Source organism: Stegostoma tigrinum, chromosome 1 (assembly GCF_030684315.1).
Source record: "Stegostoma tigrinum isolate sSteTig4 chromosome 1, sSteTig4.hap1, whole genome shotgun sequence".
Classification (NCBI taxonomy): Eukaryota; Metazoa; Chordata; class Chondrichthyes; order Orectolobiformes; family Stegostomatidae; genus Stegostoma; species Stegostoma tigrinum.
In genome coordinates, this window is record NC_081354.1 from 113916860 (window position 1) to 113943665 (window position 26806).

At 40.0% G+C, this 26806-nt stretch overlaps 1 protein-coding gene across 1 annotated transcript; it reads right to left on the minus strand.

Annotated features, from left to right (window-relative positions):
* Positions 1-16749: 16749 nt before the first annotated feature.
* Positions 16750-26456, minus strand: fgf20a (fibroblast growth factor 20a). The gene is made up of 4 exons (XM_048540009.2): positions 26431-26456; positions 25678-25984; positions 23941-24044; positions 16750-18589 (listed from the first exon to the last, which is right to left on the minus strand). The coding sequence occupies exons 2-4, from the start codon at positions 25949-25951 to the stop codon at positions 18344-18346; spliced, it is 624 nt and encodes a 207-aa protein (XP_048395966.1). The 5' UTR covers positions 25952-25984; positions 26431-26456; the 3' UTR covers positions 16750-18343.
* Positions 26457-26806: the final 350 nt, after the last annotated feature.

Below are 26806 nucleotides of genomic sequence, written 5' to 3' on the forward strand. Positions count from 1 at the left end.
AAAGTAGAAGAGGTCTCTTAAGTATCAATTAATTCAACACTTAAGGGCTACAATTGGCCTAGGGCAGAGGACCACCCAAGAGCATATAATACCAGATATTTTATCTGGCTACATTATTCACATTATTCTTGTCTGATACTTGAAAGTGATAGCCACAAACAAGTGAGCATCTTCTTCTCTGCATTACATGCAATTGCATCCTTTGAGATACTTAATGGATAAAACAGCAGTAGTGGATAGGTGATGGGCCTGTCTTCCTCGCAATGCCACTCAATTTTACAAGAGTCTGCCAGCTGGATCTCTTCAGACAAGATAATTCTAAGCATCTCTGCTCTATGTCAGCTACAGCGACATTATGAGCTAAAAGACAATGAAAAAGAAGCAAGAATTGAATCAGGGATTCTCATGATTGCTGCGATGTTCTAAACTGCTGGATCGAAGTTTGAGTGATTTGCAATGTCATTAGGACCCCAGGGTTCATTTACTCCCATGAAGCTGTCAACCATATTTTATTCGGTAATAATATTTACAAAATAATATTTATAGCTTGTTGGAGGTGGTTTGGATTCACATTACAAAAGTATGTTTTCAAGGTGCTGCAGGGAAGATGAAAGCTGCACCAAGTGCCATAGGTGAGTGGTAATAAAGATAAGGATGGTGTCAGACATTAAGGAGTACAGAATCACATAACTGATGCTATCATAATGTAAGGGTCACCATCCCCCAGCAGAATGTGGCTCATGTTATATGCTGCAGTAAATTGTATTTATGTTGTCATTTAGTTTTCTTACATTACCAATTTATTTAAGAGCAATGTTGTTGCAATGAAATAATTAAATAGTACTGAGTGCATTGGGCCACAAGTTTCTTTCAAAACAATGGCAATGCTAACAGCACTCACATTTGTTTATACTCAAATGATGTAGAAACTTCGGCCAAGGATCAGAGCTGCAGTTAAACAAGATATCCAAATGTAGCTGCTTCAGATCTGCTGCTTTGCTGTCGGTTTTGCCAAAGAGGGTATCTTTTTCAGCCTCACTTTTGAAATGCATTGAATTGTGTGAAGTTGGTATATTTGCAAAATGCAGAACTCAGTAAGTTAAGCTTTAATATTTTAAGTATCCTTTTGATGATGTGATAAGCTTTAAATGCTGCCAATCAATTGAAAGTTAACTACTGTAAGTGTGGATTCTGTTTAATTGCTGTTAGAGTTTTTAAAACAGTAATGTTCTTTAATGTCAGAGATAATGGGAACTGCAGATGCTGGAGAATCCAAGACAACAAAATGTGAGGCTGGATGAACACAGCAGGCCAAGCAGCATCTCAGGAGCACAAAAAGCTGACGTTTCGGGCCTAGACCCTTTATCTTTCTGTGTAATTTCTTTTTCATTCTCTAAAATCGATCTTTCTTTCAATCTCTTATTTTCCTTTCTGCTCTTGAGTTGACATTGAATTCCAATAAAAAAACAAAGAACTGTGAATGCTAGAAACCAGAAACAAAAACAAAAATTGCTGGAAAACTTCAGCAGGTCTGGCAGCAATGTGGAGAGAAAGCAGAGTTATTGTTCAGGTCCAGTGACTCTTGCAGAACTGATTGTAGCTGGGAAAAGATTGGTATAAATACTTGGAGATAGCAAGAACTGCAGATGCTGAAGTCAGAGTCAGCTCCACACTGATTTATGTACCAAAGATGTGCTGGGGGTCGGGGAGAGGAGTAAATAATAGGTGGATGTGGAGCCCAGAGAGTGAGGAAAAACAGTTGGGCAGCCAAAAGAATGGGTAAAGATCAGTCTATGAGAATCAACAGCTTCTAATGGGGGCCATTAGTGGTCAGCAAAGTGTTGGTTGAGTTGTATGTTATAACTAGGTCTGCTGCATGGAAGTTGGCCTAAGGACTTGGAATAAGGTGCTCAGGCTCTAAATTTTTGAATTTGATATTGAGTCTGCAGGGTCCCTGAGCAGAAAATGAGATGCTAATCTTTACTAGAATACCACTGTAAACCCATGATTTAGATGTTGGTCAGGGAACACTGTGATTTGTTGAGGTGGCAGACAATAGGAAGGTCAGGGTCATTTTTGCAGACAAAAGTGGTCACCCAGTCTGTGCTTCATTTCTCCATTGTAGAGGGGATCATAATGTGAACAGCAAATACAGTGGACCAGATTGAAAGAGGTGCAGGTAATTCACTGCTTCACCCAGAAGGTGTGTCTGGGGCCTTGGAAACTGAAGCAGGAGGAATGATCAGGTGTTACTTCTGCAGTTGCATGGGAAGTGCCATGGGTGTGTGGAGAGATGTTGGGATTGGAAGAGGAATGAACTAGATGGAACGGTCTCTATTTCTTCCAAAGACAATACTTTCCTTCCTACTCAACAAGCTGACAGATAGCAGAATTCTCCATAATTACCAAGTCACTTTTAGATCATTTTAATCAACCTGTTCTGGCGCCTTATAATACATTTCTAGAGCAGGAACCCAGAAATGGGCACACTAGCACAACACCACAAAAGCCTTATTAGTCACTTATATATTAATGCTGCCTCTTCCCAGCTCCAACGCTGCACGCCTTCTGTTTACTAGCATCAAGTCTATAAGTCAAAGTTTTCTCAAGATTGATCCTAGGAAAACCAGAATCTTCACATTCAGCAACTTCCATAAACCTATCCTGCTACCATTTTTGCCATCTTGTGCCTTGATTGTGCACAGTGATTACATTTTGTGTAACCCGCACTGACAGGTTGGGAGGCATTAGGTGACAAACAATCATGGGAGGATGAACTCACATAGAAACATAAAGTTGTGATATTTCCTGATTTTACCAGGGCTGGGAAAACTCCAAGCTAGTTTTTGCCAGCACAATGAGACTAGACTGCAATTAGAATTAGTAAGCAAGCACTTATCATGAATTTACAAGTTGCTCACTGATGTAATGCTTACTCTGGTCCATGCTTTCCAATGCTGCAACCTATGATATGCCTATCATTTCGGTGAGGCTTTTTGGCCACCTCTCATTCTGGATTGCCACTGTTCCTTTATTTCTTTTATCTGCTGTTGCTCCTTTTGTAAAGTATCTTGGGGCAATTTAAATTTGTTTGGAAGCATGACTTGCTATTGCAAAACAATTGTCAGAGGCAGTAGTAACACCTTAAGAAACATGCTCGATAACATGAGATACATTTTGCCTCTTAATATGAATGACGCCACATTGAAAATTCTTTTTGTCCAATTGAAGAATTGCCATAAGGCCAAAAATAAAACATACTGCAACAATGAATTAAAAGGTATGAATCTACTCGAATTTCTACTCAGCAACTTATGTGAATATAATGGAGTCTTGTAGTGCTTTGAAATTAAAATGTATAATGTTGTTTCAGTCAAACCATAATTTATGTTATCATATAATGTAAAACTATTTTTATTTTTAATAGATGAGCTAGGACATCATCTTAGCTCCATTAATTGGTTTTACCTTGAGCACAGATGGCACCATGAAATTAATTCTTCATCCTGATGAAGTGGCATTTCAAGATATTGACCCGTGTGCTGAGGAAAGGTGAATTATATGAATTATATCAGTTATAACATAACATAAAATGAAATCAATGATGGATAACAGCTTAAATCACACCATGTTTATGCTTGACGTGTACGTAATATTCACTTCCATTCTTGTCAAAACATTTTTCAACACTAAATACATACAGTGCTTGAGATCAATGCTCTTTCAAAATCTCTGCGGGACCTGTACATCTATGCACAACAATTCTTTGAAATGGGCAAAATCGGTTTGTTTTTGTCAGCTACACAAGCTAGAATTAACTAAATACTTAAATAATACTAGATTAAATAATCTATTCAGTGTCGGAATCATTATAAAGGAATGTGTGCCAGTGCTGGTGATTCAATGTATTATTACAGTAATCAGCAAGTGCACAAGGGGCTTTACAGATTCACTAATGTCACTGAGTAGAAACAAATACCAGCTTCAAACAAAGTATTTTCTGACCTTCAAATACCCTTACCAAAGGCTCTTATTTCTAAGTAGTGTGGGTACATTTAAAGAACAGCTATTTCATCTGTTCAACAAAAGAATAATAGGTCTGTCAGAAGCATTCAAAACTTGCAGTTTTGACAAAGATAAATTATGGTGAGTTTTTGAGACTTGAGATGTGCTATTAAGTGATCATATTTCATTCCCTACCCTTCATATAAGCGCAAGAGAGATGTTGCATTATGACCTCTGTCATCCTTCAACAAATGTCAAACTAGAATTATCGGATAAAAATAAACAAACATTAGAGTGTCAGAACTGGAGATTTAATCTCTAGTTAAACATCCCACAGGCTGTTCACTACAAGGGATTTGATTGCAGTGGAATTTATTTTAAACAGCACAAAATTGTAATGGCTAAAAATATGACAAAAACCTTAAAAAGAAAAACTGATCTGAACCACCTAGTATAAAGTTATAAGACCATAAGACATAGGAGTGGAAGTAAGGCCATTCGGCCCATCGAGCCCATTCCACCATTTAAATCATGGTTGATGGGCATTTCAACTCCACTTCCCTGCACTCTCCCCGTAGCCCTTGATTCCTTGTGAGATCAAGAATTTATCGATCTCTGCCTTGAAGGCATCTAACGTCCCGGCCTCCACTGCACTCCTTGGCAATGAATTCCACAGGCCCACCACTCTCTCTGGCTGAAGAAATGTCTCCTCATTTCCATTTTAAATTTACCCCCTCTAATTCAAAGGCTGTACCCACGGGTCCTAGTCTCCCCGCCTAATGGAAACAACTTCATTAGGGGACACATTTTGAATCTCAGAGGACCGTTTGTGGTTTAAGTAAAACCACATATTTTTGGAATTTTTGGGAATAAACAATGAAAATGTTTTTATAGGTACAAACTTTGCCTGTACAAACAAGGTTTAATTTTGTTTCTTTAAAATTTATAATTGGATCAAATAAGAGAATTTCCTTGATGATCAAGAAGTAATACATTATGCTGCGTGCACACTTAATTTTAACACCAGTCTAACTTCATTGAAGTTTCACACTAATCATAAATCTATGGTGTCTAAATCAGGTGTGAAAAGCAAACTGATTCTAAAGTAACTTCGAGTTAAGCTATCCTCCCAGAAATCTCATTAATCTTTACTTGAACCCTAGATTTGTGGACATTTTCTCTAATCAACCTGGTTCAGAGATGTTATTGCACACCACTGGAGCAGGTGGAACTTGAACCTGGGTCTCCTGCTCAGAGGTAGGGACACTACCACAAGAACACTTGTTCAGACTGCAGCCACATCAAAACTGTACTGTTGTAAAGTGAAGCGAAAGCAAAATACCATTTCCCGACTCCCTAGTTTTAAAATCAACTTATCCTTCGTTGCCTTTTTTAAAATACCATTGATTTTTCCAATTTGCAAAATACTTTCCTTTGAATAGAAATAATGAATTATTCCGCATCCTGTTAATAAATAAATTGACCACAATTATTAATGGTAGAACAAGTCTCTCTTTGTCTCCTTAAGTGCAACAGCCTAGGTCATATTTAGCTGTGGGATCAAGACTCTTGCAACCCTGTTCCCCTGCATATCATTTTATTCTGTTTGCTGTATCTGCAGTTGAATCATGCTTTTGTCCAACTTGAGGGTGTTTCAATGCTCAGATTAGGGAAATGACTATACGGCACCAAAATCAGAAGTGCAACACTCATGGCTTCTGTGCCAAAACCCTTAATATTGATGATTCTGTCGCAAAACCAAGATTCTTTTTCCTTTAAAACAAGTGAAGAGAGTACTGGGATTATGAAATGCATTCCCTTTGAGCATGAAGTACAAAATGATGGTTTGATATCAGAAGATGACACGCTCATTGCTTTAATTAAGAAGATTTCTATCAAATTTTAAAAAATTCTTTTTTTTTCCTTTCATTTCTTACATATATTATCTCATTGTTGAGAACAAATGGAATTAAGGGTAGAACTGATCTATGTAGGAGTGCCAAAAGCCTTCACAATCCATTCAGCACTGATGTCGCACTTCAGAAATAGCACACAATGAGTCTTATTTGACCTATTCAATTCCACCCACTTACAGAGTTAAAATCAGGTTCATTTTTTCCAATTTCATCTTCAGATTTTTTGAGTACGGATAAAAAGACGTTGTGAGATACAAGTTATGTACTAGAAAGTGAGATTGGGGTGGCACGGTGGCTCAGTGGTTAGCACTGCAGCCTCACAGCGCCAGGGACCCACGTTCGATTCCAGCCTCAGGTGACTGTCTGTGCGGAGTTTGCACATTCTCCCCGAGTCTGCGTGGGTTTCCTCCAGGTGCTCCGGTTTCCTCCCACAGTCCAAAGATGAGCAGGCTAGGTGGATTGGCCATGCTAAATTGCCCATAGTGTTCAGGGGTGTGTGAGTTATAGGGGGTTGGGTCTGGGTGGGATGCTCTAAGGGGCAGTGTGGACTTGTTGGGCCAAAGGTCCTGCTTCCACACTGAAGGGAAACTAATCTAAATAAGCCTTAACATTTGTTGCTCATAAGTTATCAATCATATTTCATGGGATTTTATTAAATATACCAATCAAATTTGGAAAATATGATCTACTATAGTTGCTGACTGTAGGGTCATAATTCTAATATATATAATGCATTCATGTGCTTGACCTGGTCAAATATTTTCTCAACCCCAGCTTCAAAAATGAATCAATACCATAAATCTTATTGCACATGTATTTTAATAATAGTAATAGTTATTTCATTTTCATTGAAAAATAAGTGACAAACTACTTCGTATTCAAATTAATGGTGATCGGTCAGCTGTTGCTGGATGGCTGATTTGCAGAGTAGAGTGATGTTAACAGTATGGGCTTATTACCTGCTTTAGCCTAGGTTAACATAAAGCATTCTCCTTCTCAATCTCTCCCCTCACCCAAGGTGTGGTGATCCTCAGGTTAAGCTCTCTTTCTACTGAGGAAGCAGGTCTGTTAAGACTATGGAGACTTCACCTTTATTTAAGTTAATCTAATATAAGGTAAGATTTCATATTTAACAAGAACTTGTAAAACTGTCAACAAACGATGATAATCACAGGGAGCCTGTTACTGTAAAGAAAACAAATGGATCTTAGTAATATATTCAAAATGCACTGATATTTTAAAACTACAAAATAATCTGGGTGAATTGAACAAAGAACAAAATGGAACAAAAGAGAATTACAGAACAGGAAGAGGTCCTTCAGCCATCCAAACCTGTGCCAATCATCTTTCCTTGACTAAACTGAAAAAAATAGCATTCTGCCTTTTTTCGGTCCATATCCCTCTATTCCCGCCCGATTCATGTAACTATCCAGATGCCTCTTAACTGTTGCCAATGTGCCTACTTCCACTACTTCCTCTGGCAGTGAATTCCGGGCTCCTAACTCTCTCTGTATGAAAAACTTTCTTCGCATATCTCCGTCAAACTTTTGCCATCCTCCTTGCAATTGAAACTTCAACCCTGGGAAAAAGCCTCTGTCTTTCCATCCTATCTATGCCTCACATAATTTTGTAGATCTCTATCAGGTCTCCTCTCAGCCACTGTCTTTCCAGTGAAAACAATCCTAGTCGTCTTAAACTTCCCTCATAGCCAATGCCCTCAAGACTGTTGAATCTTATCTGCATTCTCTCCAAAGCTTCCACATCCTTCTAGTAAAACTGTACACAATGCTTCAAATGCAGCCTAACAAGGGTTTTATATTGCTGCAACATGGTTCACCAACTCTTGTACTCCATGCGCTGGACGATGAAGACAAGCATGCCATATGCCCTCTTAATCATTTTGGCCACCTGTGATGCCACTTTTAGTGGATGCTAGCTCCACCTGCATTTTAATGTTCCCAAGGGTTCTGCCATTTACAGTATAATTCACACCTAAATTTGATCCTCCAAAATGCATCACTTCACGGTTTTTTATGTTTTATGCAAGTAACTTAACTGACACGGTGGCTCGGTGATTAACACTGCTGCCATACAGTGCCAATGTCCTGGGTTCAATTCCACTTCTAGGTAAGTGTCTGCGTGGAGTTTGCACATTCTCTCTGTCTGTGTGGCTTCCCCCCCAGGTGCTCTTGTTTCCTCCCACAGTCCAAAAATGTGCAGGTTAGTTGGATTGGGCATGCTAAAATAGTGTCCAAGGGTACATAGATTAGGTGGGTTAACCATGGAATATGTAGTGTTACAAGGATAAAGTGGAGGGCTGGTCTGGATGGGATACTCTTCAGAGCTGCTACAAAAGATAAAGTTGTACGGTACTATTGGCATGGATAGAGGATTGGTTGACCAGTAGAAAACAAAGAGTAGGGGTAAATGGGTGTTTTTCTGGTTGGTGGTCAGTGGTTAGTGGTGTGCCTCAGGTATCAGTGTTGGGACTGCAATTGTTTACAGTTGGCATAGATGATTTGGAGTTGGGGACTGAGTGTGGTGTGTCAAAATTTGCAGATGACACTAAGGTGGGTGGTAGAGCAAAGTGTGCAGAAGACACTGAAAGTCTGCAGCGGGATATAGATTAAGTGAGTGGGCAAAGTTCAGGCAGATGGAGTACAATGTTGATAAGTGTGAGGTCACCTATGTTGGTAGGAACAACAGCAAAATGGGCTATGTTTTAAATGGTAAAAAACTTGCAGTACGCTGCTGTGCAGAGGGACTTGGGTGTCCTTGTGCATGAATCGCTGAAGGTGGGGCCGCAGGTGATTAAAAAAGGAAAATGGAATTTTGTCTGCCATTGCTCGAGGGATGGAGTTTAAAAACAGGGAGGCTATGCTGCAGCTGTATAAGGTCCTGATGAGGCCACACCTGGAGTACTGTGTGCAGTTTTAGTCTCCTTACTTAAGAGATATACTAGCACTGGAGGGGCTGCAGAAGAGATTCACTCGGTTGATTCCAGAGTTGAGAGGGTTGGATTATGAGGAGAGACTGAGTAAACTGGGATTATACTCATTGGAATTCAGAAGAGTGAGGGGAGATCTTATAGAACCATGTAACATAATGAAGGGAATACAGAACGTGGAGGCAGGGAGGTTGTTTCCGCTCGCAGGTGAAACTAAGACCAGAGGGCATCACCTCAAAATAAAGGGAAGTAGATGTAGGACTGAAGTCAGGAGGAACTTCTTCACCCAAAGGGTTGTGAACCTGTGGAATTCCCTGCTCAGTAACTACCTCACTGAACGTTTTTAAGGCAAGGCTAGATAAATGTTTGAACAGTAAAGGAATTAAGTTTCATGGTGAGTGGGCGGGTAAGTGCAGCTGAGTCTCAAAAAGATCGGCCATGATCTTATTAAATGGCTGGGCAGACTCGAGGGACCAGATGGCCTGCTCCTGCTCCAGGTTCTTATGTTCTTATGACTTGGTAGGCTGAATGGCCTGCTTCCACACAGTAGGGAATCAATTATTCAACTGGTTAGTGTGCAACACTGGAGAAATTGGGACAATGAACTATATAAAAGAATTTTAAACAAAACAAGTAATTTAATTCTCCTAAACATCGCTTTAAAATTCTTAATTAATGTCCAAATCTTGTTTTTGGAATGTATCATACTGTATGACTTGGTATTGTTTGCACTACTAACATTGTAGGATGGATGGAACTGTTAAAAGCCAACTTATTTAGTTTGAGTTGTGGACATTTACAAAAAACAAATTTGTATAATATACAGCATGTTGAATTTTGCTAGCCATTATCCATGCCAGCTAAAAAATGTCAGGACAACAAAATGTGAGGCTGGATGAACACAGCAGGCCAAGCAGCATCTCAGGAGCACAAAAGCTGACATTTCGGGCCTAGACCCTTCGTCAGAGAGGGGGATGGGGTGAGGGCTCTGGAATAAATAGGGAGAGAGGGGGAGGCGGACCGAAGATGGAGAGAAAAGAAAATAGGTGGAGAGAGTATAGGTGGGGAGGTAGGGAGGGGATAGGTCAGTCCAGGGAGGACGGACAGGTCAAGGAGGTGGGATGAGGTTAGTAGGTAGATGGGGGTGCGGCTTGGGGTGGGAGGAAGGGATGGGTGAGAGGAAGTACAGGTTAGGGAGGCAGAGACAGTCCAGTCCAACCTGTCTCTGCCTCCCTAACCTGTTCTTCCTCTCACCCATCCCTTCCTCCCACCCCAAGCCGCACCCCCATCTACCTACTAACCTCATCCCACCTCATCGACCTGTCCGTCTTCCCTGGACTGACCTATCCCCTCCCTACCTCCCCGCCTATGCTCTCTCCACCTATCTTCTTTTCCCTCCATCTTCGGTCCGCCTCCCCCTCTCTCCCTATTTATTCCAGAACCCTCACCCCATCCCCCTCTCTGATGAAGGGTCTAGGCCCGAAACGTCAGCTTTTGTGCACCTGGGATGCTGCTTGGCCTGCTGTGTTCATCCAGCCTCACATTTTGTTGTCTTGGATTCTCCAGCATCTGCAGTTCCCATTATCTCTAAAAAATGTCAGGGCCTGATTTAGGTAACTGTCATGTTGATTTTAATGTATTAGAATGATTCTTCTTAAGTTTATCATAGTGTCATCCTTATTAGGTCACACTGACAACAAGGTCTTCAGCACACTGATGTGGTACAACAATCTAGAATTTGACTAGGCAATAGAACAAAATTAACTAAAATCAAAGTCCATTTTGTTGCTGCATGGCCCAGCATTACTCTCATTAAAGTATAAGATCACACCTAGAGTTTCTACTGGGCCTGAAATCAGCCAAACTAGCTCAGAAGATTGAGGAATTTCAAAAGTAAATTGCATCGAACATGAATCAAGCTTTTGCTATCCTTTTACATTGGTTTAAAAATAATTGCAGAGAAAGTCAGCTCCACCCAAAACCGATCACCTTTCAGAGCAATATAATTAGTACAACAAACACTTGCCAATTGGCTCCTAATTTTTTTTTCTCTACTTGCACAGGCAATAATAGGCATCCTGATAAACTTTAAATATATAAAAGGTCAATTTCGAAGAAATTGACTCACGTACACCAAATGAGCTATTAAATTTTCCATATTTTGATCTAAAGTTATTTCAAACTAGATCTTGAGCAGTTTTGAACTAGACATTTTTATTAACATGCTTATTCTTGCGTGGTAAACCTATTTTCATGTGAATGTATAAAACTGCACCTGTACAGCACATAAACACCAATATAGGCTAGTGAGGCAAAATGTCAGTTTCTGTCTTGTAACATTCTCATAGGCTCAAAGATATGTATAGGACTTGAAGAGGCCATTTGTATCCACGTTGCTCTGGTCACACTAACCTCATTTTCAAGCTTTTGTTCCATAGCCCTGGAGGATATGGCAAAGCAAGTAAATATCTAAATACTCTTCAAATGTTATGAGAGTTTCTGGCTCCACCACCCTTTCAAACAATGACCTCCAGATTCCCACTATCCACAGATTTGAAAACAATTCATCTCGAGTCCCCTCTTAGCTTTTATCTTTTACCTTGTGTGGTCAGTTGGCTCAACCTCCAAGATTGTTACATAGGTATTGACCTCTTTTCATGAGCACGGATGAAAACTCAATGTGGAAGTCAAATTTAACCTAGTCAGACTCTGCAATTTACAGATTTCAGAGATAGAACAGACAGAATTCATGCAGCCAGGACTTAAACAATCAACTTCAATTTGAAACCAGGTAGTTTCCCATAGGAGATAATGGGAACTGCAGATGCTGGAGATTCCAAGATAATAAAATGTGAGGCTGGATGAACACAGCAGGCCAAGCAGCATCTCAGGAGCACAAAAGCTGACGTTTCGGGCCTAGACCCTTCATCAGAGAGGGGGATGGGGGGAGGGAACTGGAATAAATAGGGAGAGAGGGGGAGGCGGACCGAAGATGGAGAGTAAAGAAGATAGGTGGGGAGGTAGGGAGGGGATAGGTCAGTCCAGGGAAGACGGACAGGTCAAGGAGGTGGGATGAGGTTAGTAGGTAGCTGGGGGTGCGGCTTGGGGTGGGAGGAAGGGATGGGTGAGAGGAAGAACCGGTTAGGGAGGCAGAGACAGGTTGGACTGGTTTTGGGATGCAGTGGGTGGGGGGGAAGAGCTGGGCTGGTTGTGTGGTGCAGTGGGGGGAGGGGATGCACTGGGCTGGTTTAGGGATGCATCCCTACTGCATCCCTACTGCATCCCTAAACCAGCCCAGTGCATCCCCTCCCCCCACTGCACCACACAACCAGCCCAGCTCTTCCCCCCCCACCCACTGCATCCCAAAACCAGTCCAACCTGTCTCTGCCTCCCTAACCGGTTCTTCCTCTCACCCATCCCTTCCTCCCACCCCAAGCCGCACCCCCAGCTACCTACTAACCTCATCCCACCTCCTTGACCTGTCCGTCTTCCCTGGACTGACCTATCCCCTCCCTACCTCTCCACCTATCTTCTTTACTCTCCATCTTCGGTCCGCCTCCCCCTCTCTCCCTATTTATTCCAGTTCCCTCCCCCCATCCCCCTCTCTGATGAAGGGTCTAGGCCCGAAACGTCAGCTTTTGTGCTCCTGAGATGCTGCTTGGCCTGCTGTGTTCATCCAGCCTCACATTTTATTATCTTGCAGTTTCCCATAGGAACAGCCTGGGCAGGTGCTAATGGCTGCATTGTTTTAGAACAAACTGTTTATACCTCCAGTGAACCTGCTTTGTTAGAAGTCTTTGTTATGTAGTCTGAATTGGGGCAGGAGGCCAGAGGCATAGTGTGACAAGGAGAGCACCTGATAATTGAAAATTCAAAGCCGTGCTCTGCAACCTCCAAATATGGAAAGTAGCCACCTCATAGGATCTTCCTGGCGCTGCTTAGGATTGGACACTGGCCACAGAATGTTTGAGAAGGGGTAACCTGGAGCCCTCACTCTCTCTCTCTCTCTCTCTCTCTCTCTCTCTCTCTCTCTCTCTCTCTCTCTCTCTCTCTCTCTCTCTCTCTCTCTCTCTCTCTTTCACTCACTCTCTCTGCTTTTTGCGACTTCTTCAACAGCATCTCCAGAAATACCACCTCAGTGTGATGACCCAAAGACCAGATCAGTCCTAGTCAAGAATGGACTCTCAAGTTGGCAACTGCAGATTCTGAGACATTAGCCAACCCTAAGAGACGGAGGACCTGCTTGTCTCTGCCCTGTTGAATGCCTATTCCCAATCCAACAATTGAAATACAGTGGTAGGGACCTGTGAATAGAGTGTAGTGAATCCTCAAAAGCACGTGTCAAAAGTAGATAGTTAGTGTAGATTTGAGACTGTTTACTGAAGAGTCATTTGAAGACATTAATAGAGTTGTTACAGTTTAATTAAAGTACAATAGTAAAATCTGATAAATATTGTTTTTCCTTGATAAAGTGTTGTGTTCAATGAAGTTTTGTTGGATCTTTTTCTGACTCTTGCCCACTTTGTCCACCTCACTGTGTAACGTACTTAAGTTAAAAAGCAGTTACTTAAAATTGGTCAAGGTTAATCAGTTTACATTTATGCATCCTTTCACTTTGTGAATGTACCTTCCTGTCCACCACACCTATGTCCCTCATAATCTTACATACCTCTATCAGGTGCCTTCTCAATCTTTACTCATAGAAGAAAAACAATGCCGGCCTATTCAATCTTTCGCCATTGGTTAAACCCTGAAGCCCAGGCAACATTCTGGTCAGAGATATCTAGGCCCGAAACGGCAGCTTTTGTGCTCCTGAGATGCTGCTTGGCCTCCTGTGTTCATCCAGTTCCACACTTTGTTATCTAGCATCCTGGTGAAACTCCTTTGGACCACCAAATGCAATCACATCCTTTCCATAATGCGGTGACCAGAACTACAGTACTCCAGTTGTGGCCTAACATTTTATACTCTTCCAGCATAACTTCCTTCCTCTTGTAATCTATCCCTCAGCCTATAAAGATAGGTTTACCATGTACCTTCTTAACTGCTTTATCTACCTGTTCTGCGACCTTCAGGGATCTGTAGATATGAAAAGCCCCTTTAATCTTTAGTACTTTCCAGGATCCTACAATTCATAATGTACATCCTTGTCTTATTAGCCCTCCTGAAATTCATTACGTCACACTCTGCTGGGTTGAATTCCATTTGCTACTGCTTTGCCCGCCTGACCAATTAACATTGTCCTGCGGTTTATGGCTAAACTCCCATATATTGCTCTACCAATATTCATGTCACATTCATGATCTTCTTCATCATGCCAAATACATTTAAGTCCAATCATCACCACAAACAAGCAAGAGTGCTGAGAAACAATACTAGAAACAGACTTCAAAACACAGAAGGATTCTTCTATCATCATTTTCTGCTTCCTGCCTCTCAGTCAATTTAAGAGCCAAAAAAAATGCCACTTTGCCTTGGATCCCATTAGCTTTTACTTTCTTGACCTGTAAGTCATGAGGGACCTAATCAAAAGCCTTGCTAAAAGCCAATTCTCATCACTGAAGCCTTGTAAGGTATACTTTGCCATACATAGGCTGGAAGAATGACTGTAGTTTTTTTTCTTAATTGGGATCATTGAGTGTGATTTTGCTTCAGGAAATTATTTGGCTCAGGTGACAGTTGTAGCAGTCTTTCCACTACAGTAGGTTGCGTAATGGCATCATCATTGGAATTTTCTTCATATGATCCTCTTGTCATCTCCTAACTGACCCAAAGCTGCATTCTTACATTCTGGATGAGTCAGGGGGCACTATTCAAAAGTTAAGGATTGCCTTTTTAGGTCAGAGATGAGAAGAATTTTTTTTTTCTCTGAGGGTTATGCAATTTTGGAACTCTTTGCCACAGAAGGCAATGGAAGCTTTTCGTATTTTTAAGGTCAAGGTAGGTCGATTCTCGCTAGGAAGGGGAATCAAAGACTATCAGAGGTAGTTAAGAATGTGGAGTTCAAAACAAACATGAACTTACTGAATTACACAGCAGACTCAAGGAGCCAAATGTTCTACTTTTCGTTCTAATTCATATGTTCAGAGCCATTCATTTTTATGTAATTCTAATGACCACCGGAGATGCACTAGAAATAAGGATCAGAACTTTCAGGAAAAAGTAATTTGATCCAATAAATCCAGCCCTACTCAAATATCAAAATGTGGAGAAGCTACACTAAATCTAGGTGGTTAGCATAACTGTCTTTCTATGAGTGATGAGGGCTGGTGTTTTTACAGCATGTTCTTTCTATCTTAAGATAATAGACATGCATTTTTTTCTCTGTTAAATCATATCCTATATCTCAAAACATACATTTCATACCATTGAACACAGCTGTTGACTTGGGCCATAAGACACCTAAAATCAGGGATAAGAATATACATTACATGCGTTAAAATATACGATAGCCAGTGTCGGTAGAATTTGTTCAAGTGTGCTGCAGCATTATTCCTACAGAATATTGCGCTGATCTTTCAAGTTATCATTGTATGCTTAAGTGTAAAAGATCTATAATTCAAGAGAACTGTGAATGCAGTCCACTTGTGAAGATTCTTCCTCGTTGTCAGGACAACAGCAAAGTTCAGTGATTGTCATCCATTGCATTATTTATGATACTTTGGCAACAGTGATGAGATAAGGACTCTAAACAATGAATATTTGTTATTTAATTCTGACAAGTGCTAATATTAATTTCAGTAATTGTAAGTTAAGGATTAAGAATTGCTTTCATATCAGATGGGTTTGAAGTTGGCGTTGATCAGACTTCGCAATCCTATTTATTCTTTTTCTAATCAATATTAATCTAAGCTGCACCTAGATATGTGAAGTAGACATTGCTTTTATACAATTCTGTAAGTGGGTCATTGCGTGCCAGCGACCCATTTTCTATCTGTCCTTTTTAAATAATTTATGGCATACAAGAGCTACTACTTTATCGTTAAACGCTAAATGACAAGGCTTGGAATAAACAAAATGAATCAAAATATTAATTATTCACTTCAACATTGTTGATTAGTATTGCTATAAATAATTTTAACCTGCAGCCTATCAGTTTGGATCATACTTTGCTTTAGCTGTCTTCTCAAAGAACATTGTGCACCAGCATTTGCTGAGCTAAAATACTTTAGGCATCTACTTACACATTCCAAAGTATATATTAAGGACCAACATTTATTATCATTTTATTCTTTTTTGAAAAAATGTTAATTTAGATATTCACAAGATATAGGAAACTGTACATAATTATAAAATATTCAATGCCTCTCTGTGAACTTTTTCAATGGTGAATTTGGATTTGCAGACTAATGTAGGAGTGATTCAGACAGATATTTCAAATAAAGCAATGAATACTTAATTTGGCAGTTCAGTATGGATTGGTCATTTCAAAACTGGCAAACATTACAGAAATTGTGATGTATCAACTATAAGAAAATTATAATTTCATGGATGCCAAAGCACATAATTATGTAGCAGAACTGTTGTTTAAAACACAACTATGAATTAAATCCACCCCATTTGATCTATAACAGTTAAGATCACAATTTTAACAAAAAACTCTGTTGGAATGCCTTATAGTATTACTCAAACATAACACCTTAATCATGAAAATTATTGCTCTTTCATTGCTAGATCTAGAGATGAAAGAAGACACCATGTCGGTGAAACATTTTCAATACTTTAATTCCCTTTTTGAGGTATACTGCATTTAGTACAGGAGTAGAAATGATTCTTTATAAAATAAAAAGACACATGTGTTTCCCTCATATTACAGTCGAGAAACAGCTACGCATAGATTATTACAGGTAATAAAAATGTCTCTGAAAGGGAGGTCGCTGGATGGTACCTCTTGTTCAATTACACAGTAATTGCTGTTTGCATTGAAAGATTCTCTGAGTGAATAATGGCACAGTTCATTTTGTGCTTTTCTTAATCTCACCTGTACATTGCTCAGTAAAAATAAACTCTGCTTAATAAATTATTATATAAAATAAATATATGTCATTTGGAATTGTATAAATACATCCAACGTTGCCTAAGACAATGTGAATTTAGGTTCTGCCCACATTTTTGGTCAAAGGTCATGTCAATGCACGAAAAGTAATTCTTTCAATATGGTGATATTCTGTGTTAAGAGTGAAAAGTCTAGTAGTACTCTTCACAGTTGACATTTTACCGAGGTGATATTCTTCCAGTTACCGAAGAAAAGATTTTGTGACACTATTGTGTGAATTTAACTTGAATCCCAAGAAGAAGGCACTGGCAGCAGGGCACGTTGAAGCCGATGATCAAAACAAGCCACCTCCCTTCATCAGCTGCTAAAACATAACATTGCTGATATCAATAACTTGCAAACTCGTAAAATTTAAAGTGTAAAATCCAGGCCAGGTACTTTTATTTCTTTCAGACAATGTAGGCGTTGTAGGCTCAGCCAACATTTGTTGTCCATCCCTAATCGCCATTGGTAAGTTGGTGGTACACCATCTCTTGAACCAATTCCCCTCATGAGCTATAGGGATACACACAGACCTATTAAGGTGAGAGTTCTAGGATTTTGACCCAGTGACAATAAAGAATCAGCAATGTAGCTCTAAGTCAGGACAGTGTGCGACTTCAGGTTGAACTTGCAAGTGGTGGTGTTCCATATATGTGCTTTCCTTGTTGTCCTCGATGGTAGAGGTCACAAGTTTTAAAAGATGTGCTGAAGCAGCCTCGGTGAGTTGCTGTGGTGCATCTTGTAGATGGTAAGTACTGCTGCCAATATGTTTCAGTGATGGAAGGATAAGCTGAGATTGGTGGGTGGCATACAAATCAAACTTGTTTTATCCTACTTGGTGTTGAGCTTCTTCAGTGTTGTTGGAACTGAATTCATTTAGGCAAGTAGACAGTATCCAACATATCTTTTGTGCCTGTAGACAGTAAGCTACCTTTTGGGAGTCAGGAAGTGAGTCACAGAATTCCTAGTTTCCGAGCAGCTGTTGGTCAAATTTAGTCTCTGGCTAATGATAGCCCTGACGTTAGTAATTCAGATGATATTCATAATGGGTGTTCAGCAATGATAATGCCATTGAATGTCAAGGGAACATGGTCGGTTTTTTCTTGTTAGAGATGGTCATTGCCTGCTCCTTGCCACTTTTGAGACCAAGTCTGGATATTGTCAAGGCCTTGCTACATATGGATACACATTTCTTCCATTCTGAATAGTCAGGAATGACATTGAACACTGTGCACTTCTGACCTTCTGAAGACTGGAGGTCTTTGAAGCAGCTGATTTGCGCATTTGTAGCGCTTCCTATTTGAAGAAACTAAGGCCACATCTCTGAGAGGGCACCCTCTCTCCACATTGCTTACAGCTGTAGGAAGCTGTTGTTCGATGTCCTTGCTTCTGTGAAGAAAAGTTAAATATTTCTTCTTCATCAGATATTGAACAGCTTCAGCTAAATCCTAATAAATCTCGATAGAGTTCAGGTACTTTCTCAGGATCCACGGGTCTTGGCAAGAAATGTGTAAACTTCTGATGCCTTTTGGATCTGCTCCCGTCTCTTGGAGATCCATCTTTATTGAGTGCAATGAAATATCGTCTTCCTGTGTCATTGTGTTTGTACAGATTTGAAGAATACGTATTGTACCAATTCTCTTCAAATTGCTCTCTAAAGATGCATTCTGCTGTCAGTTTCTCCTGCAAGGAAAATAATGGAAAATGAAAACTACAAAACTATAAACAGTAGGTTAAAATACTAATTCTTTACAAATTTCTGTAAGATTGTAAAACAGATTGATTGCTGTATCTTGACCATATTGGGGAATTAATTTATTTCTTGAAATATAGTGTTTTTCAGAATACAAAACATCCTTGTCTTAAATTTCAGCAAGCCTCCTATTCTATTCTTCAACTTCTCTGCCTTCATTTCTGGCAATAGGCTATCAGCTACTATTCATTATAACTCCACCGATTCCCACAGTTATCTACACAGAACATAGAACACAGAACAATACAGCGCAGAACAGGGCCTTCAGCCCTCGATGTTGCACCGACCTGTGAACTAATCTAAGCCCATCCCCCTGCGCTATCCCATCATCCATATGCTTATCCAAGGACTGTTTAAATGCGCCTAATGTGGCTGAGTTAACCACATTGGCAGGCAGGCTGTTCCATGCCCTTACCACTCTCTGAGTAAAGAAAAATCTTGACTATGTATTCTCACACCTTTCTCGCTGAAAGGATTCAATTCCATTTTTCCAGTTCCTCTGTCTCTGTCACATTTCTTCTCATGATGCAACCTTCCACATCAGTTCATCTTTTCCTTTTTCCTCAATTTCTGTTCTCAGCCTTTGATACGGTGAGTGATGTAGATGGGACCCTTGATTGTTCTGCCATATTGATCACATTTCTGTTCTCATTCCTTCCCTTTCCCTCCGAAAACAATGCAGGGTTCCCTTTGTCCTCATCTTCCACCTCACCAAACTCTATACTCAACCAACCATTTGAACCATTTCTGTCAGCTTCAGCATGATGACTTCACTAAATGCACGTTCCTTCCATTTCCTTTCAACAATCTAAGGAAATTACTCCCTCTGAGATACTCTGGACCATCCTTTAAATATCTCAAAAATCTCAAACCTTTATTCTGCACCTCTCCTTTCAAACACTGGTGATGTATAAACAACCTTTTACCTTCTTTCTTTTCTTCACTCAAGGACCCAAAAATGCCTTCAAACACAACTGCAATGTTTGTGTATTGTATTCACTGCTCACAATGTGGTCTCCTCTACATTAAGGTGATTGCTTTACAAAATACCTCTGTTCTGTCTGCAGTAGGTCCCTTGCAGTCAGGAATGGGGGAAACTTTAATGGGGAATAAAGAATTGAACATACATTTGGGTTTGTCCTCACAAAAGAGGACACAGTAATTTCCCAAAATTGTTAGGGAACCAAGTGACTAGTGAGAGGGAAGAATTGAAGAACATCAGTTTTAGTAAAACAAACATGGTGCATGAGAAATTAATGGGGTTAAAAACCTTAAAATCCACAGCACCTGATAATTTGCATATTACTAAAGGAAGACATACTGGAAATACTAGATGCATTAGTGATCATCTTCCAAAATTCTGCAGACACTGCAGCAGTTCCTACTGATTGGAAGTTGGCAAAGGTAATCCCATTGTTTAAAAAAGAGGAAAAGAAAAAATAGAGCATTACAGACCAATTAGCTTCAAATCAGTAATGGGAAAAATGCTGGCATTCATTATAAACAACATGATAACAGAATGCTTGGAAAGCACTATAAGGATTTGACAAAGTCAGCATGGGTTTATGAAAGGGAAATAATGCTTAAATAATCTACTGGAGTTTTTGAGGATGTAACTAGGACAATGGATAAGGGAGAACAAGTGGATGCAAAATATTTTAATTTCAAGCAGGTTTATCATATAAGAATCAAGTGGGCAACATGCAAGAACATAGGTTGTGGAGAAATATTATGGAATTGATTAAGAATTGGCTGACAGACTGAAAACAGACAGTGGGAATATATGGCTCATTTTCTGGGTGACAGGTAATGACCAGTTGTGTAATATAGGAATCAACGCTTGGGTCCCAGCTATTCGTGACATGTAGAAATGGCTTGGGCTAGTGACCCCATTGCAATATTTCTAAGTTTGCTGATGTCAAAAAAACTAGGTGCCCTTCTGTGAGTTGAGAGAAGTGCAAGGAAGCTTCAGGACACTCTAGACAAGTTGAATGAGTGGGCAAATACGTGGCACATGTGGTGTAACATGGATAAATGTGAAGCTACGCATTTCAATATTGTTTGAATAATATGTTGGGGAATGTTGGAAGAGATCGGCATGTTCTTGTATACCAGTCCACAAAAATAAACAGACAGATCCAGCAAGCAATTGGGAGGTATGTTAGCCTCCGTTGCAAGAGAATTTATATTCCAAATTAGGGATGTTCCATTCATTATACAGGGCCTTGGTGAGACTGTACCTGGAGTGCTGTGTGCAATTTTGGTGTCACTACCTTGGAAACAATATGCTTTTCGCAGGAGTGCAGCAAAGGTTCACCAGGCTGATACTGGGGATAACAATGAAGAGAGAGTTGTTCAACTGGGCCTGTATTCATTAGAGTTTAGAACAATGGAGGGGTTCTGATTGAAGTGTAAAAATTCTAACATGGCTAGACGCATGGAGGGTGTTTCCCCCATTTCAGGAGTTTAGAATCAGGGCTCACAGTTTCAGGTTATGGAGTAGGGCACTTGGAACTGAGCTGAGGTGCTATTTCTTCACTAAGATGGTGCGCAACCTATGGAAATTGCTACCCAAGAAGGCGATGGAGGCCAGAGGACTGAGTATCTTCAAAAAGAAATTGATTTTTTTTAGATATTAAAGGCTGGATTCATACTCCTTGGGTGCAGAGAGAAAATGGGAGTATGGCATTGAGATAGAGGATCAGCCATGATTATATTGAAGAAAAGGACAGGCTCACAGGTCAAATGACTTACTCCTGTCTGTAATTTCTATGCTTCTGTTCCAAGCCTCTGGTGGCCTGTAATTTAATAATCCAGCTTGCTCTCACGCTGACATTTCTGCCCTCGGTTTGCTGCATTGTTCCAGTGAAACTCAATGTAAATTTCAGAAACAACTGTTTCTCATTCACTGAGGCATTTCAAAGCCTTTTGAACGCAACACATTATTGTCCCTATTTTTGTTTCCTTTGCTTATTTTGTTTTTCCATATCTTTCAATCAATACCAAACATGATCTAGACACATCTTTTGTTTCTGTACGTTTTCTGCTCTATCACAATTCCCTAAAGTCCGGGAGGACTAACTTTTATGTCATTCAATCCCTCCACCCTACTGTAGACCTTTACTTTATCCTTGTCCTATCCATCCTTTGTTCAAACCCTATTACATCTATAACTTTTCCCAGTTCTGATAAATTCACAGACCTGAAACATTAATTTTGTTTCTTCCTCTCCACCGATGCTGCCTAGCCTGGTGAGATTTTTTCCAGTATCTTCTGGTTTATTTAAATAAATATAGGCATGTCTGCAGACATAGAAACTTGTCACATCCTCACAAATTGAATGAAATAAATTTTATATCTTGCGCAGATACTTTAGACTATAAGGGTGCATAATATAGATTCTACAAATAAAAAAATATTAGACAAATGTTCTTGTTGGGCCTGGACATGTTGGATAGCATATGGTTGGCTCTTCACTGCTAGAATAAAAAGGAATACAGATCACAGCTGTGATAATTGCACCAGTAGTTATAGAAATAGTGCCAACAAAGACCCAGTATGTTATTTTTGTTGTCTTTCCAAATGTACAATTGTGAATGTGGTTTTGGCTGTTTTGGGGAACTTTACTCAATAAATAATCATTTCTTCTAAACCCTTGACTACAGCAATTAACCTATATTCAGTCATAAAAACCTAAATCAATTAGGTTATTTTACTTTGACCTTGGAACTTTTTTTATGGTTAGTGATGACTAGACTGGTATAAAATAACCAATTGTTAAGTCAACAGAAGATGGGAAATTATGTTTCTTTCTTTAGAAAGAATCGGTTCCTAATGGGTTAGAGAGCAATGCTCAGACATTGCAGGGAACTTGTCATTTAAGCACCACCTGCTGGAATTTAAATCTATTACAGGAAAAGAAATGAGTAAACAATAATTTTGATTATGCGGAAAACACTGCTGCTTGACATCAACTTTCCACTCTATTCGCTATTTAAACACAACATTTTATATTTATTTTAGGTCATTAATTGCTGTAATGGTTTCAATAAATTATATTAATTTACTAACATTAATGTTACAAATGCTACAATATTCATCCACTATGTGTATTTAATTACCAGTTAGATTTTCATTTTAATATGACATGTTCGGTGCACATTATTGTATCTACATGAAAAAGTAGTCATAAAACTGCAAATGTAAATGCAAAATGTGCTGATCATTGTTCCAATCCACTACCACCATTAAAATTCTAACATGGTATATTTCTTTTACAAATTATATTCATTGGACCAAAAGTGCTAAAAGCGTTGAATTCTCCTTGCACTCACGGACACTGACAGGAACTCGATAAAGGTGCGTAACAGATTATACATGGGGCAGAGCTCCACCTCCCAGCAACGCTCCCGAATCAGAGTCACAGACACCCCACAGCACCAAAGTGCTATTTTTGTTTCCATCATATTCTACATTTATTATCTATCTGAGTGAGATTACTTAATTAGTACAAATAAGTATTGATCTGTAAAACTGTAGACTTGTAGGCCTGATTGTGGGGGTTTAAAATGCAATGTCATAGCCATCTAGTTAAACAGCAGTTACATCTGATGCTTTGTTTCTAGATTGTTTGGTTTTGAATGGTAATAAAATTAAAAACATAAATTGTAGTACAAATTTCATAGAGGCATATTTTGTAACTGCCAACAATTAAACTTTTCCTTTTATATCAGAATTTCAGAAGCATTTTCAAAAGGGATTATTTCTAATTGTCCAAGGAACTGAACTTTCCCAGCAAGCTACATCCATCTTTGCTAGGTACTGAACAGACAGGTGAAACTCCTAAATCTCATTGAGGAAAATTACCCATTTGATGCTTTTGAAAATATTTGAGAAATTTGCGTAGATATGTTTTGTACAAACTAAAAACTGAATCACAATAGCTCTGGTTTATAAGTTATGACGATGTCTAGAGAAATTCCTTTTTGTTATACCGATATTGTTTCAATCAGTGATACAAAGGATTTGGTGATACACAATAACTTATTTAATTATGAGGTTTCTTGATACATAATTCTCAGATTGAAAATCTTCTGTTGTTTTCTCCCCAGCATTCCTAAGCAGCAAGTGTAGAAGCTCATAGTTCGGAGAAGCACTGATGGCGTTAGGATTCTGGTTTATGTTGCACACGATTCACACAAAATATTCGCATTGCGATATTAAATGTAATCGGCTTTACTAATATGAACGTCCATCAATTAAAATAAATCGCAATACTTACTGAGCCATACAGTTCTCCTTTATCGTTCATTCCCAGGTAGAGGCCACTATTCACACCCCTAATGCTGACCAATCCCACAGCTATGCTGATAAACTCCAGAATCCCTGGAAAAAAAGGAAAGACTTGACAATTTGTATTCCCAAAGAATTTTGAACAAGTTAACAAATGAAATGTTTAGTTTCGTTCGACCATGGCGCGATATGCTGCAATAGTTTTTGCGTTGTACTAGCGAGCAAAAGAAAAAACGACTTTCAGAGCGGACAGGCTTGGCTTGTGCGCTGGAAATAAGCCCTTATTGGAAGGAGTTGTATAATTTTGTCCTTACATCACGACCCACATAGTCTTTATAATTTCCGCTGGTGCCTGCCAAAACCTGAAGCTGCTTCGGGCACCATTCCATAAAGGTCTCTTGATGACACAGGATTAAAATAGGCAAGAAGAGGCTTTTTAATACTATTTTATTTTAAAGCTTTATTTTAATTTGCTGAACGGCGGGTTGGAAATATCTGAAGCCTAAACTGCTCGCGACGCTGGGAGAATCGCCAACTCTGAAATGTGTTTATTGGCATTAAATCGGTGATATTGGAGCAGAAATGAGAAAGTGGATAAAATCCGCTCCTGGAGACGTTATGTTGGTTAAAACCCAAAGATTGGACAATAAGGTGCTGGGCCCGGATAGCACGACCTGTTAGAATAGGTAGTGAGGTCGCTGGGGAACCCGGCGTGACTGCAATATCTGCGGCTCCACACCATTCATTTCCCACGTCTCAGCTGCAGCGCTAAGAATAGAGCCACTGATTTGTAAGAGTTCTTATTGCAATACTGCAAACAGGCCGTTTATTTATTTCTGAACGGGGGAGGTTGACTTTTGTTTTCTGAATGAGGTTCATTAAATTTTAAACAAAAAAGAGCCTCAGCATAATCGCCACTCGGTATAAATGAGGCATTACCGGTCAAACATAGAGGGGTTATTGGGTCGGCAATAAAGCTCTCCAATTCCAGGATTCTGACGGGAACAAAAAAATGTGATTCATCTCCTGTCCAAACCACATCAGTAAGAGGGTGCAGGCGGGCACAGAGTTACAGAGTAACAAGCGTTTCTCAGGATGGTTGATAACTTGCTGTCGGTATTTGAATTTACGCTTGCCCTGATGCTGATGACTGATGTGGTGACGGAGACACCGGACTGTTGTTGGTAAAACGTTGGATAAAAATAAAAGTGCAAATGATGGTCCGCCTCTCCGATAACCACCCCCACCCCACCCCCACCCCACGCCCACCACGTCCATAAGGAAAACTGCGAGTGGTCTCGGTTTGGGGACACGTTTGAACCGAGCAGCGTGCTTCACTGATATTCATTCAAAAGCTGGGGGATTCATCCTGAATCTTAAATATCCAAAAAAAAATGCACGGATGGCACCTAATCCACATATACAAAATACTGATCCAATTATTTTCATGCTCATAGCACCTGCCAATTTCATAAATGGTTAATAGTTTCCTGCAGACAGACTGATGCAGAAATTCCCAACGTTCAGCTAAAAGAAAAATTAATTGGAGATGATACCAGAGACGCGAAAGCAAGGCTAAGAAGAATAATCGTATCTCTGATTGTAATCGGAATCAGTCAATCTTCAGAACGTCTCTACACATAGCAACTTACTGAAGTTTAATGGGCAAGGAAAATTGAGAAATAGCAAAAATTACTGAATTTGGAAAGTAAAAACGCAGACGTACCGAATGGGCTGTGGTCCCGCCTGGTCCCCTGCACTGTTCCGCCAGGAAGGATTTCCAAATGGAAGCCAGTCCTACAGTACAGCTGTCTCCTTCGCAGTATCCCCTGCAAGTGCACCAAGTCGGTGGTGGCGCTTCGCGATAACCTGCTTTCGCTCTGGGCGAGGTGGTCACTCAGAAGAACCGGCGAGTCCGCCGCGGGCAGGAAGAACGGAGCCGCGATGTGCCCAGCATCCAGACCGCCCAAGTAGCTCGTGATGTCGGCTAGCGGAGCCATGGTGAGCCGCTTGACTGAGAACACCGTCCAACACTAAAATGGGGGTGGAGACGAAAACCAAAAAAACACACAAAATAAAACTTTTCAGAAAAAGCAGAAAATGAAAGGTCGCGCCCCTTATGATCTGCGTGGTTTTCACTCAGCGGTGCACTATCTATTTCATACTCTTAAAAAGTGCAGAGGCTTAGCGCCAGGAGGAACATATTCTAGTTTGGTTCTGAAACGGGTCAGATTAGCCGACTATTTATATACATACCGTATGTAAATAAGCCCTTTGGGCATATGCTAATAAACTCGTCTCATTCCGATCGCCAGAGATTTTATTTATTTACTTTCAACTGCAACGCACACGACCACCATATTTTGCGCAGTGTTCAACAGTACAAACAGCACATTGAGAAGGCGAAAGGGAGTAGTAACAGGCTGCGCTCCTAATCTCCATATTTGGTGCCGAAAAACTGTCGGAAGCCTCCTCTTACCTTTTCCTCAAGATAGTAATATATTCGAGTTATTTCCCTGGTCCAAGACATGCATTTTATATAAACACCGGGGAGTTTGATTTAATGAGTACTGCTTGATGTCTGTGTATTACGTGGAACAGGTGCAAAGGGAAGGTACAAGTGGAGGCGTTACCTGACACTCGTACCTGCCCAGACACATTACAGCGGAAAAAAAACCCAGTGATTTCTGGAACCAAACTTCAATCGCATACACAACATATGATGATAACATACTGCAGTGCTGGTAAAGGGAGTTCTCAGAAACGCAAAATAACAACTTGAGCCGCAATTACACTCTAATGAAACGTTTCTCAAAGTCCTTTTCTGAACAGGAACATGAGTTTCATTTCGAAGT

What these genes read in the sequence shown, in the direction of transcription:
- fgf20a (XM_048540009.2), bottom strand. Translation starts at nt 25,951, where the DNA reads ATGGCTCCGCTAGCCGACATCACGAGCTACTTGGGCGGTCTGGATGCT. An exon ending in GCGGGACCACAGCCCATTCG is followed by an intron (nt 24,045 to 25,677) that starts GTACGTCTGCGT and finishes CTTTTTTTCCAG; the next exon opens with GGATTCTGGAGTTTATCAGC. An exon ending in AAGGAGAACTGTATGGCTCA is followed by an intron (nt 18,590 to 23,940) that starts GTAAGTATTGCG and finishes TTTTCCTTGCAG; the next exon opens with GAGAAACTGACAGCAGAATG.